Source organism: Grus americana, chromosome 11, assembly GCF_028858705.1.
Source record: "Grus americana isolate bGruAme1 chromosome 11, bGruAme1.mat, whole genome shotgun sequence".
NCBI classification, from domain to species: Eukaryota; Metazoa; Chordata; class Aves; order Gruiformes; family Gruidae; genus Grus; species Grus americana.
This window is the reverse complement of record NC_072862.1, coordinates 19,014,678-19,037,846: the sequence shown is the minus strand read 5'-3', so window position 1 is coordinate 19,037,846 and position 23,169 is coordinate 19,014,678. Positions and strand designations below refer to the sequence as shown.

The window sequence follows — 23,169 nt, the reverse complement described above, 5'->3', positions numbered from 1 at the left end:
ACCCCCCGAGCTGCGGCTCCCTTCACCTTGTTGCATCCCAGGGAGACGCCCGGGTTCCAGGTGCCTCGACGCCCCGGCCTGCCCCCTCCCTCAGCGCCGCACTGCACGAGTGCTCCTGCCACGCCGGCTTGGGGAGAAGGCTGAGAGGCGAGAAGGGCGTTACAACCAAATTTTAATAAATAATAAATACATAAATAAAAAGAATAAGTACAAATACAGAAACATAAATGGGAATGCATTAAAATAAGTGCGAATAAATCAGTGAATGCTACTAATGAACTGCAGGACGACGCGGGGAGTTCAGCGGACGCCCAGGCAGCCGTCGGTGGGGGGGACACACACAGACACACACACACACACAGACACACACCCCCACCCCACCCCCCCGCGGACCGACCGCTCGGGGCGGCCCCCCCCGCACATGCGGCGGGCGGGGCGGTGGCGGCGGCAGCGCCCATTGGCAGGGCGGGCGGCGACGGCGGCGCCCATTGGCGGACGGTCGGCGGCGGCGGCGCCCATTGGCAGCGCCCGCCGCGGCGGCCCCGCGTTCCTGGAAAGTTCTTGGAAATGGATCAAAGGCGTTTCCGCGAACACGCGCGGCGGTGGCGGCGGCTCCGCAGGGCCGGGCCGGGCAGCACCGCGCAGCCTGCCCGCCCTCCCTCCCCTGCCCGGCCTCCCGGGAGGGCTCCGCTCCCCTCCCCCGGCGAGCGGTGCTGACATCAACGCGGCCGTTATGGACACATCTATTTATACCTGCTTGCTCGCGCTCCCTTTTTTTTTTTTTTTTCCGCGTGGCTGATATCGGAAGAGTGATGTGAATACAATACGATTCCAGGAATCCCTCACTTCCTGGAACAGATTAAAAGGGGCAAACAAAAGATTACTTAGTAGGTTGCGGGTTGCTTTTTTTTCTCGGAGCTTCATTACTTGCGGAGCCAGCGCAAGGGCAGGTTGCTGCTCCGCCGGCTCTCTTCCCCCACGCATTCGGGGGGATATTATTTATTGGTATCTATTTATTATTATTTCAGAGCGCTCTGAATATTTTTTCTAAACGATTGCTCTGAAGGAAGACAAGTTCCTCTTTAAATAGACGTTATTTCCCTCTTCTCTGGTTATTTTTAAAACTTTTATTTTTTCGTTGTTTTCTGAAAAGCAGAACAAGAATACATTATTTTCTAAAGCACTGAGAGTGCGCCCGTTTTCCTGGCCAAAGTTACTAAACAATCCACAAAGTCTTTCTCGGACAGCCTGACTCGCCTTCTGCTCGGCTCTCTGTGTCTGAAACACAGCTACTGCGGGAGGGGGTGCTGGGACTCTCCAGCCTCCTCTTACCGTGAACCCCTCACCAGAGGCTGGAACTAGCCTGCTCCTCCTGGGAAGCGAAGAAGAAGAAGAAAAGAGAAGAGGAGTACGCATTTCCCACCTTCTTGAAGACTTAATGCTTTTCCCTTGGTCCAGGAGTGACATGATCCTCTGTGTTCAGGGGTAAGACACTTTCCAGCCTTCCTTTAAAAGCTGTGGTTTGGTAATTGTCATCGGTAAGGTTCTCTGGGACGGTTTTCCAGCTCCTGTGAGTTGCCATGTGTGATTGTAATGGGATTGGGAATGACTTACACTCGCTGAGTGCCGTTCTCTGTGTGTGTCCTATGTGACTGCTTTTTAGATTCTGTGGCCAAAAATCATGGGACCGCAAAGTATTCCTGATTTCTGTGCTTTCTAGTGCTGAAAAATGACATGGTATTCAAAGGGAGTAAAAATTAGTAAAAATGTGGGAGTGTGGTGTTCGGAGGTGTGTGTGCAGCACCCGCGGGGACACAAGCCCGAGACCGTAGGTTCTCTCTAACGTCCCAGCGGAAACCAACTGCTTACAGGGAAAAACTTCCCGGAGTTCAACTGGGTTTGTCTATTTCTAAGTAAATATTTATGCTAAACACATAATTTTATTTTTCTGTTGCTTTTATGGGTAAGATGAAATGTATGTACATATATACAGACTCTGCCATACACAGCATTCTGTAGAATGAAAGCCATAGGGGGCACATACATAGTTACACCACCTTTGTTCAGTACAATAGCTAACATCCAAGTCCCTTCCCCGGTACTGGTGTCTGGTACTTCTGTGATGGCATTTCAGTGTCTGTATGATCAACTCAGGTCCTCAACATGCCTCTGCAGGAATCATCCAGCGGTTTTGGAAAGTATCAGCGTTTGTTTCAGCCTGAGCAGTAATGTCAGTATTACCTACCCCTCCTGTGCTCAGCGGATTTTCCTCAGAGGCAATGCATTTTTGCCTTGTCTGCTTTAAATGACTAAAGCACGGGGATTTTTCTGCCATTTTCCCCCAAAATCTGTTCCACAGACAAGCAGAGCTCATGCTTACCAATACTTTCCTACTACTCGAGTGGGTTTGTTTTCGCTCTCATTTTCAGTCTACTGCTGCAGTTCCTATAGCCACAGCAAAGGGAATTCATTTTTCAACTTGGGCTTTGTGAACCTCTTATCTGAAGCTTTCTCCAGGGTTAACATACCAGAGCTTCTGCTTCCCTTCACCTACTAAGAACTTGTTATGTAGCCAGATGTGTAGATGGTTCTCTCAATATCTTCTTTAATGACCATTTATTGCTCACCTTTCATTATCCTCTAGGATTTCATATATCCTGGACTCCATACTCTCCCTCCTATTCAGACCAAGCTCCCAGGGGAGCCTAGGGACGTGGCTGATGGAAAGGAGAGCAGCTCAACACACTTTTTCTTCTACTATTTGTACTGTGTTAACAAAGTTTAGCTTACCAGCAAACTAACTGCAAAGTTAAAGCTAAATGCTGTCAGACATATCTGATTCTCTTGAACTTTCTTGGCTTTCCAAGGCTTTTTGAAACACTAATTGACAAAGCACAGGGAAGTTCATTTGCTGTTTTTCTTGAGACTGCACACAGACTACCAGCTAGATGTGCCAAATTTTATGTATTTGTTTTCTTCCTCATTGCAGCTGTTGTACTAACACTTTACTCTGTTCAGTCCTGATCCTCCACATGTCTCTCCTCTAGTTTCTTTCTTACAAGCACTAATTATTTTCAGATACTTAGTTTGCCCCATTAAAGGGCTGACTTCTCCACATCCTTTTTCAACATGTCCTTATCCCAGCAAACTGTTATCCCTCTTGCAAAGGTACTTCTGTTAGAAGTTCTAGTCTGCCATTACTCACTGATCCCTCTGCTCTCCCTTCCCTGCGCTTGGAGCTGCTCCATTCAGTCACAGCAGCAGCTCGTTTGTTCAACCTACATACAAAGTTGTTCAGGACACCAGCATCTCCTGGTCTAGGAGAATTTCTAATCCCCCTCCTCTGTTCCACCATGCTCCTTTGAGACTACAGCTGCACAAGGACTTTTAGTAGGGGGAGAGAGGAGTGTAAGGCAGGTATATAGAAGGAAAATACTCAGAGTATAAGCATGGCCCTTCTCTGGCTGCAGTGGAAGAATCTCAACAGTGACCGAAGGGGGTTTGGGCTCTTTCAGGTGGCAGAAAGCATAAGGCAGCAGAGAGCAAGCACAGTGGGAAACCTCATCTCAAGCACATGGGCTCTACTTCAGGGAGACCCACAGTGACTCTAGAAAAGAAACCTACTGACAAATTCACACAGTTGATGTGTCTTTTGGAGGACCGAACTGTGAACTGCTACAGCCCTTGAATTTAACAACTTTCTGCAATGAAATGGAAGTACATTTCCCTGCGTAGCTTTGCTATCTCTCCCTTCCTTCCCAGTCTCTTAGCCAATTCTTAATTTCCTCTCCAAAGTAGGTATATAAAAGAAAAAAAAAAGTATTTCCATGCTAGGAACAAGAAAAGTTTTTTTCGTGTTCAAAACCTTTCCCAAAGGGTATGCCAGAAAAATTTTCCAGGAGAAAATAAGTTCATAGAGCTTTGGAATTTAGACTGCAGTATTCAAGTTCTGGGGAGCGAGTGGGCAGTGCGCAGTGCAGGACGGATTTTACTTAACATTGCTCAGTGAACAGTTGGTATAAGAACACACCTTGGAGAGAATGCTCTGCCAACAGTCCCGCGTTACACCCTTTTTGCATAGTGCAAACTATATTAGGTTCAGTACAGGAAAGGATCTCGTTTATAGTTCTTGCTCAAAAAGGGGGGAAATGGAGAATCAGGAACCTCCTTTCCCCAAGAAGTCAGGTAGCTAGACATTTGTGAAAACCACGACATTAAGAGGGAGACGTACAAATATCTTTAAAAATGCAGCCCTCAGCACCTACGAATGTAGCTCAGGAGGGATTTAAAAGAGAACTCAGAGGTTTCCCAACAGCGATCTCCAGGTATAAGAGTATATTCAGATCCATCCACTGTTTGGTGAAAGCCACTGAAAATGCAGTCCCTGTGATCAAGGGTGCCTAGAGAAGATATGGGCAAGCAATCACTTTTAGTAGGTTTGGCTTCCTACCCATTAACAGAAATTAAGACATGAGGATCAAATGCTATGCATGCCAAGGAGATATCCTGCTTCTGAAATGTGGTTTGACATATGGAAGAAGGAAGAATGTTCTTTTCTAAATACCAACAGAATGGTGGGGTTTTGCCATGTATTGCATGGGCAAGAAGTGTCTCCATAGATTCAATTTTACCAGTGGTTTTACAAAAACCATACTCCAAACCTACGTGGTTTTATTAGAAATGCAGAGTCATGGAACTGATCATGGTTCTCACAAATCATTGTGAAGTCCTTTTCAGGTTCTCTCTAACGTACTGTTCCCCCAAATCCCTTCTTCCTGCTCCCCGTCCCACAGCTGGGACTCAGCAGTTTGAGAAGGTGGAGTGCCACTATGACCAGGTGCAGATCAGTTTATAACACATTGATGTAGTCCCTGAAGTGACGCTGTTCACATAAAGCCCAGAGAAGGAGGAAGATCGGAAGGGAAGTACTTATGACTTCAGAGTCTGCTTCCGCTTCTCTCTTCAGTGATGTGGGAGGAGGTGGCTGCTGCCTTTGCAGTCACCGTCAGCTCTCATGGTGCAGTCACAGTCTCATGCTGAGGACTGGGTTGTATTTCTCTGGAAACTCAGCCCTCTTTTACATTAAGTGTCTGAAAGAATGTCTCAAGCAAGTGAGTGCACGTGGGGGATATAACAGAGGGAGTGCAGCAGTACAGGGCATGCAAAGGCAAAGAGCCTAGGAGAAAAGACAGAAACTAATGTTTCTGCTCAGGAGCTTGCCTGGGAATGAAGACGCCCCTGGCCCCCAACATCCACCCTCCCCCTGGAGCTCTGCCTTCCTTTCGGAGTCTCCATGCTGCATAGAAGCAGCACCCATGGCCCATGAGAGCTCCAGGTTTTGTGAAACTGCACTTAGATGCCAAATGGCTACGCTAACGCTCTCCTTAGGTCACAGAGGGATTAATGTTCACAGCAGCCCAGTGATGGCAGAACCTCCTACTGCTGTAATCCCGCAGGGATTACAGTCGCACTGAGATCTCCGTCGTGCCGTTTAACACTAGGGTTTGTGTAGTGCAGTGGCTGGGCTAAAACAAGAATTCCCATTATTCTACTGCAAGATCAGCTCACCCTGAGTTCTAACAGACACATTTATGATCAGGTCAGCCTTGAGCAGAAAGCGGGTAGGACAAACCCCAAACTATTCCCCATTCTGCTTCTGATTATATTACAGTAAATGACAAACAAATCCGTTGGCAGAAAAATAAATGCTTCAACATTGTAATGATGTAAGTGAAGCTGCAATGCTGCTATGAACCTTGTTGCTTCTGAAACTACATATTAAAAGGCAATATCTAAAAAAATCACGTTTTAAATCAACCTAAATTGCAAGACAGACCACCTTTTCCAAGGCGAAAGAGGCCAATTCTCTCTCCCTGTTTCTAAGGGCTCATCTTTAGCTGTGTAATTTTTCTTTTTCCCCCCTTGCTTCTCTCTGTTTCAAACATAATCCTATTGAGCATCTGTTTATAAAACAAAACATGTTATAGTACAATGTAGCATGCACTGAACAGACACTGCAACCTATTTCAAGGCAAGGAAAAATAGCGGAGTGTGCCCTTCATTTCAGACCTCATCCTTTGCTGGCAGAGGAGAAGATCAGAAGACTGTCACTCAGGGGCATCGCGGTGGATTTGTCAGAGCCGATCATGCAGCCTCTCCCAGTTATGCCCTTCCAGGAGGAGTCCGCGCCTGCCTTCACGGCACCAGTTCCAGAAAGCAAACCACCTCAGACTCGAGACCCTGAAGAAGACCTTCTCTGCATTGCAAAAACCTTCTCCTATCTGCGAGAATCTGGTAAGGCTCAACTCACAAAGTCACGGGGTCAGAAGGCTACAGGGGGCAGGGAGCCAACTCTGCACTGAGCTGCAGGAAGAATCCCCTGATCCCACTTCAGATAGGGACCTGGTTCTGTCACAGCCGTGGCTGACTCTTGTGGATGCAGCAAGTGTATTTTCAGTCTCTACAAATTTGTATCGTGAAGTAATTTATTACTAGTGTAAGCAAAAGCTTTCTCTTTTATAACTGAATCAGGAGAAAGAACTGCAAAAAGGCCCCTCTTTCTCTGTAAACTGCAGTAGCTGCAAAAGTAGTCGTCCTCATCCTGAGCCCTGGCACAGCAACAACAACCATAGGTAGGAAACCCTTAGAACTTGACATGGCCTTAATTTCTGAAGGTTTTACAAAGTCTGGGCTTGGTTACTTCCCAGGCCCTGAGGCCTGGCGTTGAGGCTTCTCTAAATACACGGCCAGTCCTTTAATACATTCTCTCCCTAACAAGTTCTTCCTGGCATGCTTTTCCAGGTTGGTACTGGGGATCTATCACTGCCAGTGAGGCCAAGCAGCATCTCCAAAAGATGCCTGAGGGCACCTTCCTGGTACGGGACAGCACCCACCCCAGCTACCTGTTCACGCTCTCCGTCAAGACAAATCGAGGCCCCACCAACGTGCGCATCGAATACACTGACAGCAAGTTCCGGCTGGACTCAAACTACTTGTCCAAACCTCGCATCCTGGCCTTCCCAGATGTGGTCAGTCTCATCCAGCATTACGTCATGTCCTGCACAATGGAAAGCAAGAACGAGGCTCCTTACCCGCCTCCGTCTCCTCTACCTCCCATGCAAAAAGAGATGGCAGCAGCTGCGGTACACTTGAAACTCATCCGGCCGCTCAGCCGCAAAGACAACATCCCCAGTCTACAGCACCTGTGCCGGCTACGGATTAACAAGTCTACAGCCGACGTGGACCAGCTCCCTCTGCCTAGGCGGATGGGGGACTATTTGAAGCAATACCCTTTCCAGCTCTGAAGCATGGCCGTCACATCTCAGGCATGACAGACAGGGACAGAAATAAGAGAATTTTATGTCTTTGTCCCGCTAAAGCGCGGCATCAGGTGGGCACAGTAAAGACCTGATTATCAGCAGAGACTGCATCCATCTTTCCTCTCCCCTTCTCTTTAAATCCATTCCAGCACCAGGGAGGAGTTGGTTGTTTCAGTGAACAACGGACACAATCTGAGCTCTGAACCTCAGGCCGCGCTGATAGTGGCTGTGAGAAAGTGCTGTAGGCATGTGCACACTACTTGAATTTCAGAGTTGCTGTGACACCAGAAATGTTAACGTTGTTATTTTCGCTATTTATTTCCATGGCAGTTTCTCCCTCATGGTATTTTAAAAGCACCTTTTACTTTATTGGGTTTTATTTCTTTGTCTTTTCTGGAATTAGAATAAAGGCTCCCAGCTAACTGGCAGCCAAAAATCTGTGGGAATTTGGATTTGGATTCACATCCAAACAGTACCTGTTTGAGCCTGTCCCTGTAACAGGTCACAGGAGTCCACATCCAAGCTCCCCCAGACTTACGGGGTATGTGGGACTCAGACAATTTAATCTAGACCCACCTCTACAGAGGTAAAGAGTATTATTTTTCTTAGCTACAGGGGGCCGGGTATCATAACCTCAAAGCATGTTGGTAGCAGCCTGTGCATCTCCCAGAGATGCATGCTGCGTCACAGGTGGCCGACAGGAGACATCTCGGAGGAAGCCCTTCTTCCTTGAGAGCTCTAAGCAGAGATTCTGGATATTAAGCTTGGGCCAGGGAGCACTCATCCCATTTTTTTTCCATCCTCTCCATCTCAAAAGGAAGTTTGTGACAAAAAGAATCTAGAAACAAGCAATCAGAACCCCAACTTTCTCATTTGCAGGCAGAGAGATTTGGTTTCAGAGCACTCTGCATTTGGCTTGCATTTTGAAAGTGCTGTTCCCTGACATTGCCCTTGCCTTGTGAGACGTGGGGCAAGAATGGGGTCTCCTTGACCAGGGGTTCAGAGACAGCTCTGCTGAGCTGCACCAAAGACACACACAGCTTCAGGATATTTATTTATTTATTGCGGGGGGCGGGGGGGGGAACAAGTTAGAAGCACCTCAGTAAAAAGAGCTGTCCTTCCTCTCTGCTCACACAGTGCCAAACTGCCAGTTGCTTCTGCCAGCATTATTCACAAGCCACGCAGCTTCGATCAGAGCTAGGCTCTAGCACACACTGGCAACTACAATTCAACTTTTCCGTTTGCCAAGGTCCAGACCTCTCTTATCCCTTTCTCCAACTTGCAGGTTTGTTATCCTTAATTAGATTTTTTTGCTCTGGGTTTACTTCTCGCACCCCATCCCTCTTTCACACCCCTGCAAATGAAGCACAAAGGCTCTCCCTTGCTCTTTTGAGCGTAGGAGGGATAAACAGCAGATGGGATCTGCCCAAAAACACGCACAGAGAAGTTGCCCTTTCCTCTTCATTCACATGATCCCATCACCTTCCCAGCCTGTAGGAGCCAGTCCATGCCAGTGAGTGAGAGTAGAGAAGGGAACAGACAGGTCTAGAGAAATCATCTTTTGGCTTCATTTGCTGCTAAGATCCCATAACTCAATCAAGCAAGAACCAACATTAAGGATTCCTCGTTCATCTCTCCCTGGGACTGTCTCTCTAAGGCTCAGCTATACCTGAGGGCTGAGAGGAGGCGGAAAAGGATGGGATGGTGATCCAGGAGACAAGCTCAAAAAACAGGTGGAATTTCTTCCACCCTAACTTAAAGCTGCCCAAAGGGACAAGATGGCCTGATGTGCTTAGTCAGCATCCTTTTTTTTTTTTCCCCTCCACATTTATACAAGTTTGTGCTCTTGCAAGCTTTGTTTTTGATACTTTGATGATTGACAGCGTGCATGTGTGATGTCAGGTTTGCTTTTTATTATATTCTTCCCCCTTGCCCTTTATGGCAGCAACCGTGGGAAGGTACTGAATGAGAATGAAAACTTAGAAGGCAAAACAAAAAAGAAAACTTTTTTTTTTAAATAATATAAACCATAAACCACTGAAAAGGCTTCCTTTTATCCATACACCTCTATCTGCCTGAGGACACTGGGAACAAGGAAACCACAGCTCTCTAACGAGCAGCAGTGATCTCAGGAAGCTCACATGGCTTGGCCACAGGCTTGGTATCTACAGCATGGGAAAAATCAGTTTGAGAAACGTACAGCGGGAAAGGGCAAGTTGTTCAGCTCTCTGAAACTTGCCTCCTACTTCATCTTTACTCTGTTGGGGCTAATGAGGGAATCAAGCTTGCAGGTTTGACCTCATTGCCCCAGGAGAGCCCAGCTAAACTGGCAGAAGCATGTAATGCGAACGAATGCCTGGTTAATCCCCCAGCAGGACGACGCAGAGGCTAAGCTGAAGGCTGTAAGCTCGTATGGGCAGGGACCATCTCTGTTACGTGTTTGTTCTGCATCTAGCACAATAGGATTCTCTAGGTGCTACGGCAATACAAAGAATAAACAATACAGTTACTCCAAAATGTCCGTTTCTTCTATCTTGAGACAGTTTGTTAAAAATCATTTGACTTGGATTTTAAATAAACATTTTAAATATATTTTAAAGCCACTTGATGTAGAAATCTTTGGTAAAATCCAAATGGATTAATTCATTTGCTATTCACAGAAATCCTCCCTGAGAAGATGAGACAAACTCTTGACCATTTTTTTTTTTCCAAACAAGACACAAAAGCCTTTAACAAAAAGCCCTTTAGATACTGGGAGAGTTAACACCAAAACATCACCGGTGTGGGCCTGCTTTCTATCGCACGCAGACGAGCAGCGTCAGACCCCAAGTCCCAAGTTACCAAGGGCTTAAGGAACGTTCTTTAATGATGCAGAAAAACACAGGAATGATTTTTGTATTGCTTCTGTGTGCCATAGAGAACCATTACAATCTAGGGGAAAGGAGAGGGGATGTAAGGGGAAGTTTGGCAACTTGTTTACAGCAGGCTTCAAGTTGGCCCCAAAGAAAAATTCTGCTCACGGTAGTATTAAAAGACAAGTTCACGAAAGACAGACCATGATTCGGATGCGAGACTCACGGCATCAGCTTTTTCCCCATGTTGTGCTGCCACTGGGCCTCAGTTCCCCCATATTTGCAGTCTGGCCCAGCACCCTTTCCCCTTCTCATCACCTCACGCGCCAGACACGGCAGGCAGGGAAACCACCAGATCTGCCCTGCGGTGTCAGAGGGAGACAGCGGCCACCCCATCTGTCCTGCGTCTCTGAAACGCAGGGAATACACTGAGGGAACCCCACTACTGGCACATGACTCCACTGTGGTCCCTTCGCACTCGCTTCCCAGGAGAGATGCTCATGCCACAGTCCCCCCATCCTGCCCGAAGCGAGGCACAGCGTGCTCTCAACCACTGGAAACAATGAAATATGCTCAGAAAAAACCCAGAAGCTCAACTAGTTCCTCTCCATCATTCTCCCTTTCCAAATCCGCTGGCTTCAAAGTTCAAAGTACTGCTTTAAAGTATTCCTAAAGCACGTGCTGTCCTTCCTATGCCAGTCGTGGGGCTGGCATTCACTACCAAACCTTGTTTCCACAACCTCACCAATGTGAGTCCGCGAGTACATTTCCATTGCACACCAACCAGGAAACGTTGGCAAGGGAATAATCTGCTCAAGTTTAAGCTGTTAAACAAAAACAATCACATCCCTCTTGGGTTTTATGGGAAATGTGGAAAGCAAGCTAGACGGAGTAGAAACAAAACACAATCAAAGTAAGTGGAAAAATGAAAACAAAAGGAAGGAAAAGCTGCACCCATCTTTAACAGGGAACTTTGAAAACCCTGGAAAATACCGAAAAGAAAGATGCAGCATTACTAACACATTATTAAGTAATTTCTTAATTTCTTAGCTGGGTTAAACTCTTCCCCTAGCTACATACATGAAACCCTGCAGCTCACTTTCTGCAGACTGAAGGCAGAAACAAATGGCATGAGTCAAGCCAATACATAACTGCAGTCACACATGGTTTTACTGCATCGGCTGTTATCTTAACAACTCCCACTCTGCATCTTCAGCACATTTTGTTAAAGCAAACAGGTTCATGTTCTGAGAACTCCTGTGCCAAACCTCTGTGCAGACTGAACGGATTTTGACAATTGAGTTCCACACCGCTAGAAACAGGAGCATTTGTGGAAACACAGACTGACCTTTATAATCACTGACGTACAGCTGCAACACCTCTCCCGGCGACAACCTGTACAGTTTGCTAAGCCAACGCAGGACAATTTGGTTGGATTCTCTCTTGGTTTGCAGTTTCTGACTATGCATAGAAACATGGATGGGGAGCCCGCACTGAGAGTCTGAAAAGCAGATTGATAGGATCAGGACTAGAAATCCCAGTCCATGACTGAAAGCATGCTACCGTGGCTCACTGCCATAGCAGAAATACCCGGCAGTTTGTCAGGCACATACGGTATCATTTTCTGTCTTAAATAATCAGCCTTCTGAAATAGCAACACATGCAAGGGAAAAATAACCCATTTATGTGCACATGTTTCTATTCTCTCAAACTTACTGAAATCTTTTCCTTTCCCCAGATCCTCTGAAGTGCACAACTTCCCTTAGCCCAAGCCAGATGAACCAGCAAGAAATGAAGTGAATCAGCAGAGTGTATTTAATTCTCTTACGACACACATGGTCAGGTGTTTGCAGCTATCAACCTATTGCATGGTATTTCTAGTCCAAATTCCATTGTCAGTCTTACCTGCTATCTAAGAAATTAAGAAAATTAAAATAAAAATTAACTGGACACTGTATCTAAGGCTCTTCTGCTTCTGCTCATCATGTTCTCATGTTCAAATCTCTCAGAAGCCAACTATCAGGGTCCTTTCCTGTCTCTCCCTAATGACTGCTGAAACACTTGCAATCCTCATGGAAACGCACTATCCTCTTCCCCACCCCTGCACTCAGCAGCAATCCAAAGGTCTGGAGCACGGGGTAAAGCAATATCCAGTGAAGATGTGCCACAGCATCTTTGGATGCCAAGTAACACCTTCCAACTCGCTCAGTTCCTAGCAGTACTGTCACTACACCTGTGTCTCATTTTCAGTGAACCCCAGCTATCATTCACAGGAGGAAATAAAAGAAAACACCAGACTAGGCAGCTCCTTATGAAACAAACCAGCCAAAGGTAAGAAGGAGATACTATTTAAAGAGATTGACTCTGTACTTGGGCAGAAAGGTTCATCCTTTTGCCTTTTTCTGTTCACAGCAACCTAGCGTTGAATTTTTAAGGGGGAGTACAAGGGAACCCAGTCCTGCCAGTACTGCCTAACGGCATGATAGCAAAAAGAGGGCTAGGCAGTTGCTACATGTGTTGGTAACACATTCAGACTCAGACTAATTTCTTTTGAGACATGCCTATTTTCTGCCCATGCCCAGTCCTGCCTTTTTTTTTTTTTTTTTTTTTTATAATCACAGGTGCCAGAGTGGCAGGGAACAGGAACGCGTGGAGACATGGTTTTGTCTGGAGGCTAATGCTGCCTCACGTGAACCCCCTTTGGATCTTCCACTTACGCTTCCTGAGAAATGCAAGGATCGTGTGGCTTCTGCTACGCACTGCACAAACAAGTAAGGCAAGTGGCCTTCGGGAGCAGCCATAATGCTGCAACATCAATCAGGCATCCATCATCACCTCTGCTATACATCAAAAAACAAGTTTAAAGACAAATGTCAAAGTGGGCCTAGGAATAAAATTAGATTAGAGGATTTTGGTATTCACATCATGCAGACGGATGAGTGTACACAAATATTCTCTTCCAAATTTTAGCAAGAACATTTGGGGTTTTTTACTTGAAAAAGGTTGTATTGTTCACAGGAAAAGGCTTCTGGTAGGCAAAATGTAGATCAGACAAAAGAAAAATCACTCTAATGACTGTACTGGGCAATAAACTTCAAAAGGAAACTATGAAAAGGATTCCTGTAAGTAAAATACAATTTGGGTTTTACATAATAATGTAACAGTCTTAACATAATAATTTAGAGGGCTTTTGGATTGGGAAAGGGGAGGGAACACAGTAAAGCTTCAGAACTTAAGCTAATATTCATTAAATGTGAGATTCAACAAAAAAGGAAATTTTGCTGCAAACCATCAGTGGCTTAGTCCTTGCAATTTCCTTTTCATCAGCTGTGGTAGTGGTCACAACTGGAGACACACTGTTGGGCTACATGGCCCACAGGTCAGCTCCACATAGAGTTGGTCTTGCACTCTTGCAAAATCATCGCTTGAATAATTGAAATACAGAAAAGACCAGACTCCAGAGAAAGCAGCTGGCCCCAGCAGAAGAAAGGATCCAGGCAGAACTGCTCCCAGGCTAACGTACCATCTTAGATCTGCAGGAAAGGGTTTTCTTTTGCAAACAGGAACTACTCTCACCCTTTTGCTCCTCTTTCTCAGACCTTACTGGCAAGGGTTTTCTCCTGAACACCATTACTTCCTAAATGCAATGTAACTGCACTTTGCATCAGCTCAGATTTGAATTGCAAAAGTTAATACAATGTCAGTTTTTGTAAAAATAGCTGTTTTAAGAGAGCATTCTATCTACGCAGGAAAGGCTTTTGCTCTAATGTACCACCGTACAACTACAATAAAAACTTGAAATAATACTGACTACTACAGCATCAGTGGTCTAAACATATAATCAGAGACTTGGTATTTCTCAAAACCCTATGATATAAATATGCCAGATGGAAGGACAAAGGAAGAGCTGGTCAACCAAAAATCAGTGGCAGAGCTCAGCCAGGACTCGAGTTTCTTGGACTCCAGCCTGGCAATCTGCGTAACTCCATCATGTGACTGCCTTGATCTAGAAGATACGCTGCAACTTTTCCAGTTGTGGCTGTCAGGGAAGTGCCGCTCTTACTGAAACAGTCCTGCCCGTGAAACCTGTGAAACAAAATGGGCTAAATCCAGGTTCAATTCCCATTGAGTGTGATGGGAATTCACTTCAGGGCTGAATTCAGTCCACTTGATATTCCTGGTTTTCCAGACAAGGGTTTTATCCCTGGTGTAATTCTGATGTGAATTTGGCTTTAGAGAAAACCATAACACTGAAGTGCAGATTACTTAATACAAGAAAAACCTTCCTTCACACACTGCCCCACCAGCACACACAAACCCTAACTCGGACATTTCTTTATTAAAAGCAAAAGGAAAGCTCATCATGCATTGCGCAGTTAAGTTCTGGCTTCACTTAAATTCACCTATATGCCAGTCAGAACATTTGCAATGTCACTTCGGGATGTAAACGTTAGCCCATGGAAAACCGAGCACAGAAACCTGGACTGATCTCAGCAAACTCATTTCACGTTGGCTAAGACAGAGCTTTCAGCAATGACAACTAAAACCAACAGATCTGGGTTATGGTTGCAACAAAGAGACAGCAAGACCCAGCGCTAAGCTCCTGGGGCGCCCATCCCATCCAACTGTCCTTTGCTGCTTGTTCTTTATAGGCTCACTCAACGCAAACTGGCTGATCAAGGAGACTGTATATTCTTTAATGTCAGGACCTTCTCTTCCCCAGAACAGCAATATGGTTTGAAATCTAGTTTACAGAAGGCAGAGCTGTGTTTATACTTGTCAGAAGTTACCCAACTTGGCAACGGTTGTTCCCATCATGCAAGTGTCATCGCAGTCATTGCCAAACACTGCAGAGGCAGAGTTCAAAACACTACCTCCAAGCCTGTAAATATGTTGAAGAAACATGTTGCACAGTGCACATGCTACGTGTTTGCACATGTCTGAAAGTGTTAAGTAGTAGTAAAAGGGGTTGTTATGATTAAAATGTAAATCTGAAAAAGCCTAAACCATGACCTAATATTATTTCCAGGGAACCTTTTGGAAAATCTCTGTAACTCTTTTTGAAAATACCTCCTTCTTTTCTAAGCCTTTGGTTTGGGAATACTCCTTACATTCTTCCAAGACTCTCTGCAATTCACCCCTCTAATTCCCTTCCCTCCAGTCCTGTGCTACGAAAGCCATCTTGGCTGAGAGGTGCTGGGAACATTTCAGAAAGAACACGTACGAACAAGCACTGCACGACTGCTGGAATGAGGCGGATCAGCTGGGGGCTGAACGGACCCCATATGAGGCCAACACGAGGGCTCCATATTACTTTTTTCTTTCCAAGAATATAGGCGATTGAAGGCTTCCCTGTGCATGCAAAACCTTGTCTTGCTGGTCAAATCTTTAGGAGCGGGGTTAGTGTGACCTGCCAGGCTGCTGACTCAAGAGTATTCACAAACAGCGGTTCCAAGCAAGAGTGTGCAAATGTCATAATGACCTCAGCGCTCAGGATACTGAAAATGAGCTGGGAGGAAGAGTTTGGTCATTAAGGTAGTGGGGAAGCACTTTGCTGCAGAAGTCGTTGATTCTGTTGCCAAGCGAATAGCTGCACTTGCCACTTTCCACGTGGACCACTCAAATGACACAAACCGACACATGGTATGCCACTCCGACAGCTGCCTGTTACTCGATTCAGTCCATCTCTCTTCATCCACGCCATTTTCCGTCTGACATACTCGTGCACCCCCAGGCTGCATATATCCTTCTAGCTTGGCTCTGGGTTAAGGGAAGAACTGCACTGTGCCTTGCCAATCAGTGTTTCAGGCAGGGAGGAGGCCAGATCCGCACACTCCGAGTATGCGGGTCCCTCTTGTTCGGATGTGCTGCGTGAAGAAGGTACCTGAAGGCTATTATTTTTTATGTCCCTCAGCTCTCTACTGCCTGGCTGTATAACACAGCCTGTCTTACCTGAAAAGATGAGCCTTTATTACACAAAACAGTACAAATCAGGCACGCAGCTGAAAACAAAATAACTCACATTAGTGTCAAGTCACAGTGTGACATGGACTTGTGTAGCAAGTGAAAATCTCACATGCTGACTTCCGTTGTTTCCAAACGTAGAAGTGTATTAGCAGATTTTGACAGAAAATATGCCTTGAACATCATGTTGGCATTCATTTAAATCATGGTTTCGAAGGGAGGGTCCATCACAACTCCTGGAAGGGGAAATACTTCACTCAGTTTTGGATGGGAAGAGAGGCACGTTCAGAAAGAGATGGTCCGCTCTATAACACAATCAGATTACCCCTGCCACACGTTATCAGTACAGTCCTACTTGAATAATAAACAACAAAAATAAATATATTATCTTGCTTATCTTTACCCCGTTCGCGGGAGGCAACAAGCAAAAGATTTTGTATGTTAATTTTGCAGTTTATTTTATATTTGCCTTTTGGCCTATTATCACTCTAATAATCACCTCCTTTGTCTCAGCTCTTCTCAGAGGAATTAGCTGATGGAAAAGCAATACTCCTGACAAAGACCTTCTTAAAGCAAGGACAATCCTTTTCCTGTGAACCAAAAGAAACATTCTCTTTTTATGCTTGGGTTAAGGAAAATAGGTAACTGTCAAGAAGCTGTTTCTTAATTATCTCTTCCCATTCGCCCAGCAGCAGCAGTCAGCATCCCTCTTCAGCCGATTACTTAGGTGGAATTAAAACTCCAAAGGCTTACAGCAAATGCTGTATATCCTATAATGATCCCTATACCTAGCATAATTAATTCTTACTGGAGCAAAAGGAAAAGCTCTCAAAATTCTCTCTGCAATTATTGACAAAACAAATGACTTAAGGAAAAGGGAACACGTTGCGGGCACTGGTGGATTCTAGGTAGCCAGCTATCTCACGTAATGACCCAACAAATACTGGATGACGTAGCTAGCTGAGGTCAACACTCCTCATAGGGTTTACCCTGACCAGCTACAGAGATATAAATATTCCCTATGCCTTGCTGTTCCAGTATGTTTGCTTTCTAAGACCGGCACTTCAAAAGATGGTATCTCAGGAAACCAAAATATAAAGGAATTCTTTTCTTTACCCTTGCCTTCCAGCCTTCCTATGGCTCATATCATCAGTACTGCAGTGCTGTTTCGGAGGCAACTGACGATTAAAGCCTACAAAAGGCAGCGCTTGAAATTATGTCAGGGAACACTGATTTTTTGTGTATCTTTTGTCAAATGAGATTTATACATTATGGTATCAACCAAAGGAAAAGAGGAAAACTCAGGCTCTTTACCATCTCCGGCATTAAGGCATTCATGCCAGTTGGAGCCATCGCCAAAGAAAGAGCCCAGCTTGTTACTGTGGAAGACACTCCCAAAATCATACATGTGTGTTTGTGTGCAGAATGCTAGTGATCAAATACTGTTCACATAGGCTCACTTCAGCTTCCAGCCCCAGTTGCTAAACTTCGGGATCAGTATGTATGCCAAGATAATTCTGTTAAAAATCAACAAGAAACATGTTCTGAAGTCTCCATGGACACAGACCTCTTAACCTGCCCTCTATCCTGAAAGAATCATGGCTGTGATACTTTTTAACAGCAACAAGGAAAAGGATGGTGGTACATGGATACTAGCAAGCCTATAAATAGTTAAAGCAATGGAGTCAGTATAGCAAAATGGCAGCGACATCAGCAATCTGCATAGAAAAGTCCTTGGATATTTTTTTTTTTTAAATTTGATTATTTAAATCTATGAACCCCAGGAACCTTTTGTTTTCTTGTGCACGTTCAGGGAACATAAGGAAAACTGGCAGATAAAGGAAGCTTCCTCTTTTGTTCCTCTGAGGCAGAGAGATGTTGGGGCTTTGTGTGTCCTCTCCAGGGCCTCCAGTGGGGAGGCAGGAACCAAAAGGCCGAGGACACAAGAACTGCGTGTACATCTCCTACGCGGTACTTGACAGAAGTGCCTGGATGAGCGGAGTTTTCATGTCATTCCTCCTTTCTGTTCCCTGTACTGATCTGCTTCCACATCATTAGAAAATGTCTGAGCAATACAAAATTATCAGTGGTGACCAGCCTGACCTTGAGACACACAAAGGCAGCCACAAAATTCAGCAGCTGAGCACAAATTGGGCCTATTAAAGGTACTCCAAACCCTACACAGTTACCAAGTAACAATTTAATGTCTGTTTTAAAATGACAGCTCTCCCTGCAGAAAGTAGGTCATTTCTTCAACATCGAATTCAAAACAGACAGACCATAGCTGTGTTCACTTAAACCAATTCTTCTAGCTATCCGGCAGTTCCTGTTGCTACGTGAAGCTAAAAATAATTCCACCTTACTCAAAATCCTTCAAACAATCCAAGAACAGAGGATGCGTTCAAATCATTCCTTTAACCCAGAGATGACACAGGACTACACCAACGCTTCACGTTTGGTCAGTGGATTTACGCGCCATGGTGCAGAGACAAGGGCTGCCCATGGGCGGCCCGGGGAGGTGCCCTGGGTGAGGGGTGCAGGGGACCAAACCAAGCTCAAGCCCCCCAGACTTCCCTCTCTGACCAAAAACCTCAGCTCGAATCCTCGCGCAGAGCCCCGGGCCGTGCGCCCGCCTGGGAACCGCCGCAATGGGAATGCCCTTTATGAACAATGGGCAAAAAGCCCGTCACCAAAATTAATGTGGCTCTACCCAAGCCTGAAGAGTCTCCTGCAGTGCAATTTAAAAACAACCTCAAAAACAATTCTGAAGAAATGATTACGGCTAGCGCACAAAGGGGTTGGTTCTCTGCGCTACCGCCTCTGCCAAGGTCAAACCAATACAAGTAACCTTAACAAAAAGAAAGCCAGGCTCAAAGCTATTCTGTACAAAGGTGACTTTTTCTTGCCCTCTGCAATGCTGCCTCAAATCCTAGCGAGAACTATTTGTATGTGGCCCAACCTCCCTTCTCCCCGGCACTGCCAGAGAAGAGACAAGTCCATCAGATGGGTAGGACAATAAAGGAAAGCACAAGCGATTTAACTAAATCTTTTCTCTTGTCCCTAGGGCAATCAACCGCGTATCCCCCATGCAGAGAAAAACCCCACATTTCTAAGCCTGGCTTTATAAGCTCAGGAACTAAAGCTGTCCCTTGGGCTCCTAACCACATAAGGTCTTCCCTCACTCCTTTCCCTCTCAAATGAAAAACACTCCGACTTGACCTCTCGTCCGACAGCTCGCACCCTGTATTTTTATTGCTCTTGCACAAACACACAAACACAAGCACTCTGCTTGCCGGAGTGCTAAAGACAGCCCCCTTTCCCCATCGCGGTGGTGGGTAGCTCGCTGCCGACTGGGATGAATCACAGTTGCTCTTTGGAAACTCACTCTGACTTAGCAGGAGCTGTGAAACATTAGAGTACCTGAACAGGTCTGACTCCTCATGTCAGCTAATAAGCTTTTCATGGAAAGCTGGATTCTGTTACTAATTACATCTAGCTACACGCTTCTTATGACAAACACCTATTCCACCCTGTGTGTGCTTGACAGAAGATGACTAAGATTATTTGCTTGGAAAGAAACCAACTACAAAAGAGCATTTCCCTCCTGCTGTCTTCATGCACCATATCTGATTAGTTTCATTTCCCTGTGCTGTTAAATGTCAAGTACTTTTTTTATGTGCATGCTTATTTTTTTGAGTCTCCAAAGCAGACCAAAGGAGCTTGCAAAGATGATTTTTTAATTTTACTCAACCTCCCCTGCTTGGAAAAGTACTTTTTGTTTCTTCCATATGGTGCATTAATATTTTGTAACCTATGCACAATACTTTAGACTTGATTTTCCTCCCATATTGTGGTAAGTCTGGTGCAGCTCCCAGTTAAGTCACCCAAGCTACGGAAGTGTGTGTGAAAGGGGCGTCACACACATGCCGCAGTGACTGCAGCCAGCCTAGGAAAAAGCTCTGCTGTGGGAATGGAGGAGCCAGTGGGGGAAACTCATGTAACCGGGCTGCTCGTGCATCCTAGGGTGGGAAATGAAAGCAGAGCCGTTTCTGACTTTTCACTAGCCAAGAAGCAGAGTTGTATTTGCTGCTGGTTGAGCAGGATCCATCCAGAGATCAAGCCTAACATCAAGAGCAGCATGCCTCTTTCTTCTACTTTGAAGAACCACCTGTGCAGGCATGAAAACATTCTAGATCTTTGTGCCAACAGAGCCTGCAGTCTGAGATGATGCTCGCCCTACACTAGAGGAGTGGGAGTAAGTCTTGAGTGGGGTACTTTTCAGGGCAATAGTTTGTCATGCTCAGAGCCTGGCAGAACCTGCAGGAGGATGGCATAGCCCTGCACTGTCAGAGTACCCCAAGTCCCCCACAGTTCTGGTCTCAGTTTCAGACACAAGGTAATTAAATTATTTCAGTGAATTAGTAAGTTACATGAAATCAACCTCTTGTACACTGCGAGTACACAGAGAGCAGCAAGTACACTATAAATCCATGCACTGGCTTAGTGCACTCTGATTTCTTGATAAAGACAAGCTCCTGAACTCAAGGCAGCTGAACTCGTTGCCTCCAAAGGTTTGCTGTCTTCCTGCTGTGCAACACACAGCGATGTGACTTCTCGCATGCAAAGCAGGCGCGTGCATTTTCCTATCTGGCAGTTTCGGTCTGACAGCACCAAAGCAGGAACACCTTCCCCTGCTTGCTCACCTCTCAGGCTGCACCCAGAGGACAATGCTCTTTGCACTCAAAGGCAAGCAAGCTGGGGGGGAAGCAACTTCCAGATCTTTCCTTTCCACTGCTATCTTACTACCAGATTGTAGCGTAGGCAGATTTTTCATTTAATGTTAATTCCCTTAGGCCTCTGCTGTAAGGACTGCAATGGTATTTTTTCCTTCTTCCCTGAATGCCCTCAAGAACTAGGCAAAAGGCATTTGGTCCAGATAAAAGAAGATACAAGCTTGAAGTGACTCTGTAAATACCAGAACATCTGTGGGATGACAACGATCCCAAAAGATGAATACAGACAGGCCCTATCACCAGATCAGCCCAGAAGTATAAGCCAAGGAAAAGACCAAGTCACAGCTATGAAATTTGCAATTCATGTTTGCGTCTTTAAATGTAGAGGCAGGTACAGTGCAAGTAAAATAGTGAAAGGTGAAGGAAAACATCATACAAATGGGAATATGATCTAGAATTAAAAATCTATAGAGTAAATAAGGAGCAGACAAGTTATCTGCTCAGCTTTTGGGTCTCCAGAAATGAGAAGGATGCTGATGGTACCCACAGGGTGCCCTGCGGCATACAGGAACACCACAGAAGGATGGCCCTCCCCCCAGACTGTTGGGTTTCTGTGGAAAGCCCATTGCTCCCTGGGGTCATTCTCATTGCACTTCAGCTCTTCCAGGAACTCAGACATGCTGACAGCAGTCCCTCCTCTGCCAGACACCCAATCAGAGCACCGAGGGAGGTTTTTCTAAGGAAGCTAACTGAACATGTTTTATTAAAAAGAAAAAAAAGAAAAGAAAAAAAAAAAACAAAAAAACAACCAACCAACACCCACCACTTTGCTCTACGGGTGAATTCTACGAAACACAGAAAACCCAGAGGGCAAGATGTTAGGCACAGGATCAGCTGGAAATATTGTTTAGGGAACCAGACAAAGTTGACGATGAACCTTCCCTGGTGTCTGGAAGGGCCATCAAGACCCACACCTGGCCTGCACCTCACACCTTCCCAAAGGGGTGTCTCAGGTAGGGGATCAATGCCTGGAAGAGGGGTAAGGTGGCAGGTTTATGCACACTTTTCAGTGTGAGCTGTGGGGCAAAAACTGACTCAGAATTCACCATGTGACAGGAATTGCTATTCACTAGGCAAAAAGCAGTGATTATTAGCATGCCGAAGCGGTGGAAGCAAGGCCAAGGACGCTGAGCACACACTCTTTATTTGTAGAGCTCCAGCTGCCCTCTCTGTGCTGGAATAACTCGTAAAGCAACCTATCTTCCTGCTGCACCAGGGTTCTGAAATTAATCCCAACGTTACAAGGACATAGAGCACCGCAAGGTTGGGAGAGTCATACTTTGATTACCTAAAAAGCGTGAGGGGATATACCACACGATGATCCCATTCAGTCCCACCTATATTCTTCACAATCCCACTCATAAGTGGAAGGCTATCTCAGAAGGGACCAGAGCACACATGGAGCTGAACAGGAACGCATTCATCTGGCACCGGCCATGGTTTTGCGTGCTTGGGGACACAGGGTCCCACAGAGAGCTACGCTGCTCCTGGGACCCAAGCTGGTACCACCATGGCCATGTACTGCAAGAAGCTCAGATTAGCTCTGGTTTGAGCACCTCTGCAACATGACTTGTTGCTGTATGCAAACATTTCGTCAGACTTTTTAAAGACAATTGGTCGCTCACTGCTGTAGGTCAGTGGTATGGACATAAAGATGGAGCAGATACAAAATAAGTTTTGAAACCTCACGCACACCATAGCTCTCACTGCAATGGCAAGATAAATAGAAATATAGCGACGTACCACTGGTACTTACAGCAATTGGCTTTCTACAGATTTTATGCCTGAGGTTTTCTAAAGGCTTTACGAAAAAGCCAAATGTGCCAAATTCAGCACAGGTGTAATTTTATCATGGCTAGAACTTATCCTTAATCCACATATTGATGCAGAAGTCACTAAAAGATATATAGGAATTACTCCATACATCTCCCTCCCACAAAACAAAGACAGCAACTCATGACTAGGCAGCACCTCCGAACTACAGTTTGGAACTGGAAGTCAGGAAGTGTTCACAAGGAATATAGGGAGGTGAAACACATGATCCATAAACATAGGCTGGACAGGATGCAAATATTATTGCTCACTTTTTTACATTATATTGTCTTGAGGTTTTTGACTGTAAGTGCCTATCTCTCCCATCTGAACAGAAGATCTCCAATCCTCTGCAAGGTGAAAGGCTCAGGCACAGCTGAAAGGCAGACAATCGTCAAGCTGAAGGATGAATGGGGTTGAGACATCTTC

The 23,169-nt window shown here is 45.5% G+C and overlaps 2 protein-coding genes across 11 annotated transcripts in view; one reads left to right on the top strand and one right to left on the bottom strand.

Moving 5' to 3' along the window:
- MAPKAPK3 (MAPK activated protein kinase 3) overlaps positions 1 to 23,169 on the bottom strand; it is a 125,420-nt gene that overhangs the window by 59,100 nt on the left and 43,151 nt on the right. The window lies entirely within an intron of this gene.
- CISH (cytokine inducible SH2 containing protein) lies at positions 453 to 9,836 on the top strand. The gene is made up of 3 exons (XM_054837651.1): positions 453 to 1,485; positions 6,068 to 6,294; positions 6,802 to 9,836. The coding sequence occupies exons 1-3, from the start codon at positions 1,439 to 1,441 to the stop codon at positions 7,302 to 7,304; spliced, it is 777 nt and encodes a 258-aa protein (XP_054693626.1). The 5' UTR covers positions 453 to 1,438; the 3' UTR covers positions 7,305 to 9,836.

What these genes read in the sequence shown, in the direction of transcription:
- CISH (XM_054837651.1), top strand. Translation starts at nt 1,439, where the DNA reads ATGCTTTTCCCTTGGTCCAGGAGTGACATGATCCTCTGTGTTCAGGG. An exon ending in ATGATCCTCTGTGTTCAGGG is followed by an intron (nt 1,486 to 6,067) that starts GTAAGACACTTT and finishes CCTTCATTTCAG; the next exon opens with ACCTCATCCTTTGCTGGCAG. An exon ending in CTCCTATCTGCGAGAATCTG is followed by an intron (nt 6,295 to 6,801) that starts GTAAGGCTCAAC and finishes ATGCTTTTCCAG; the next exon opens with GTTGGTACTGGGGATCTATC.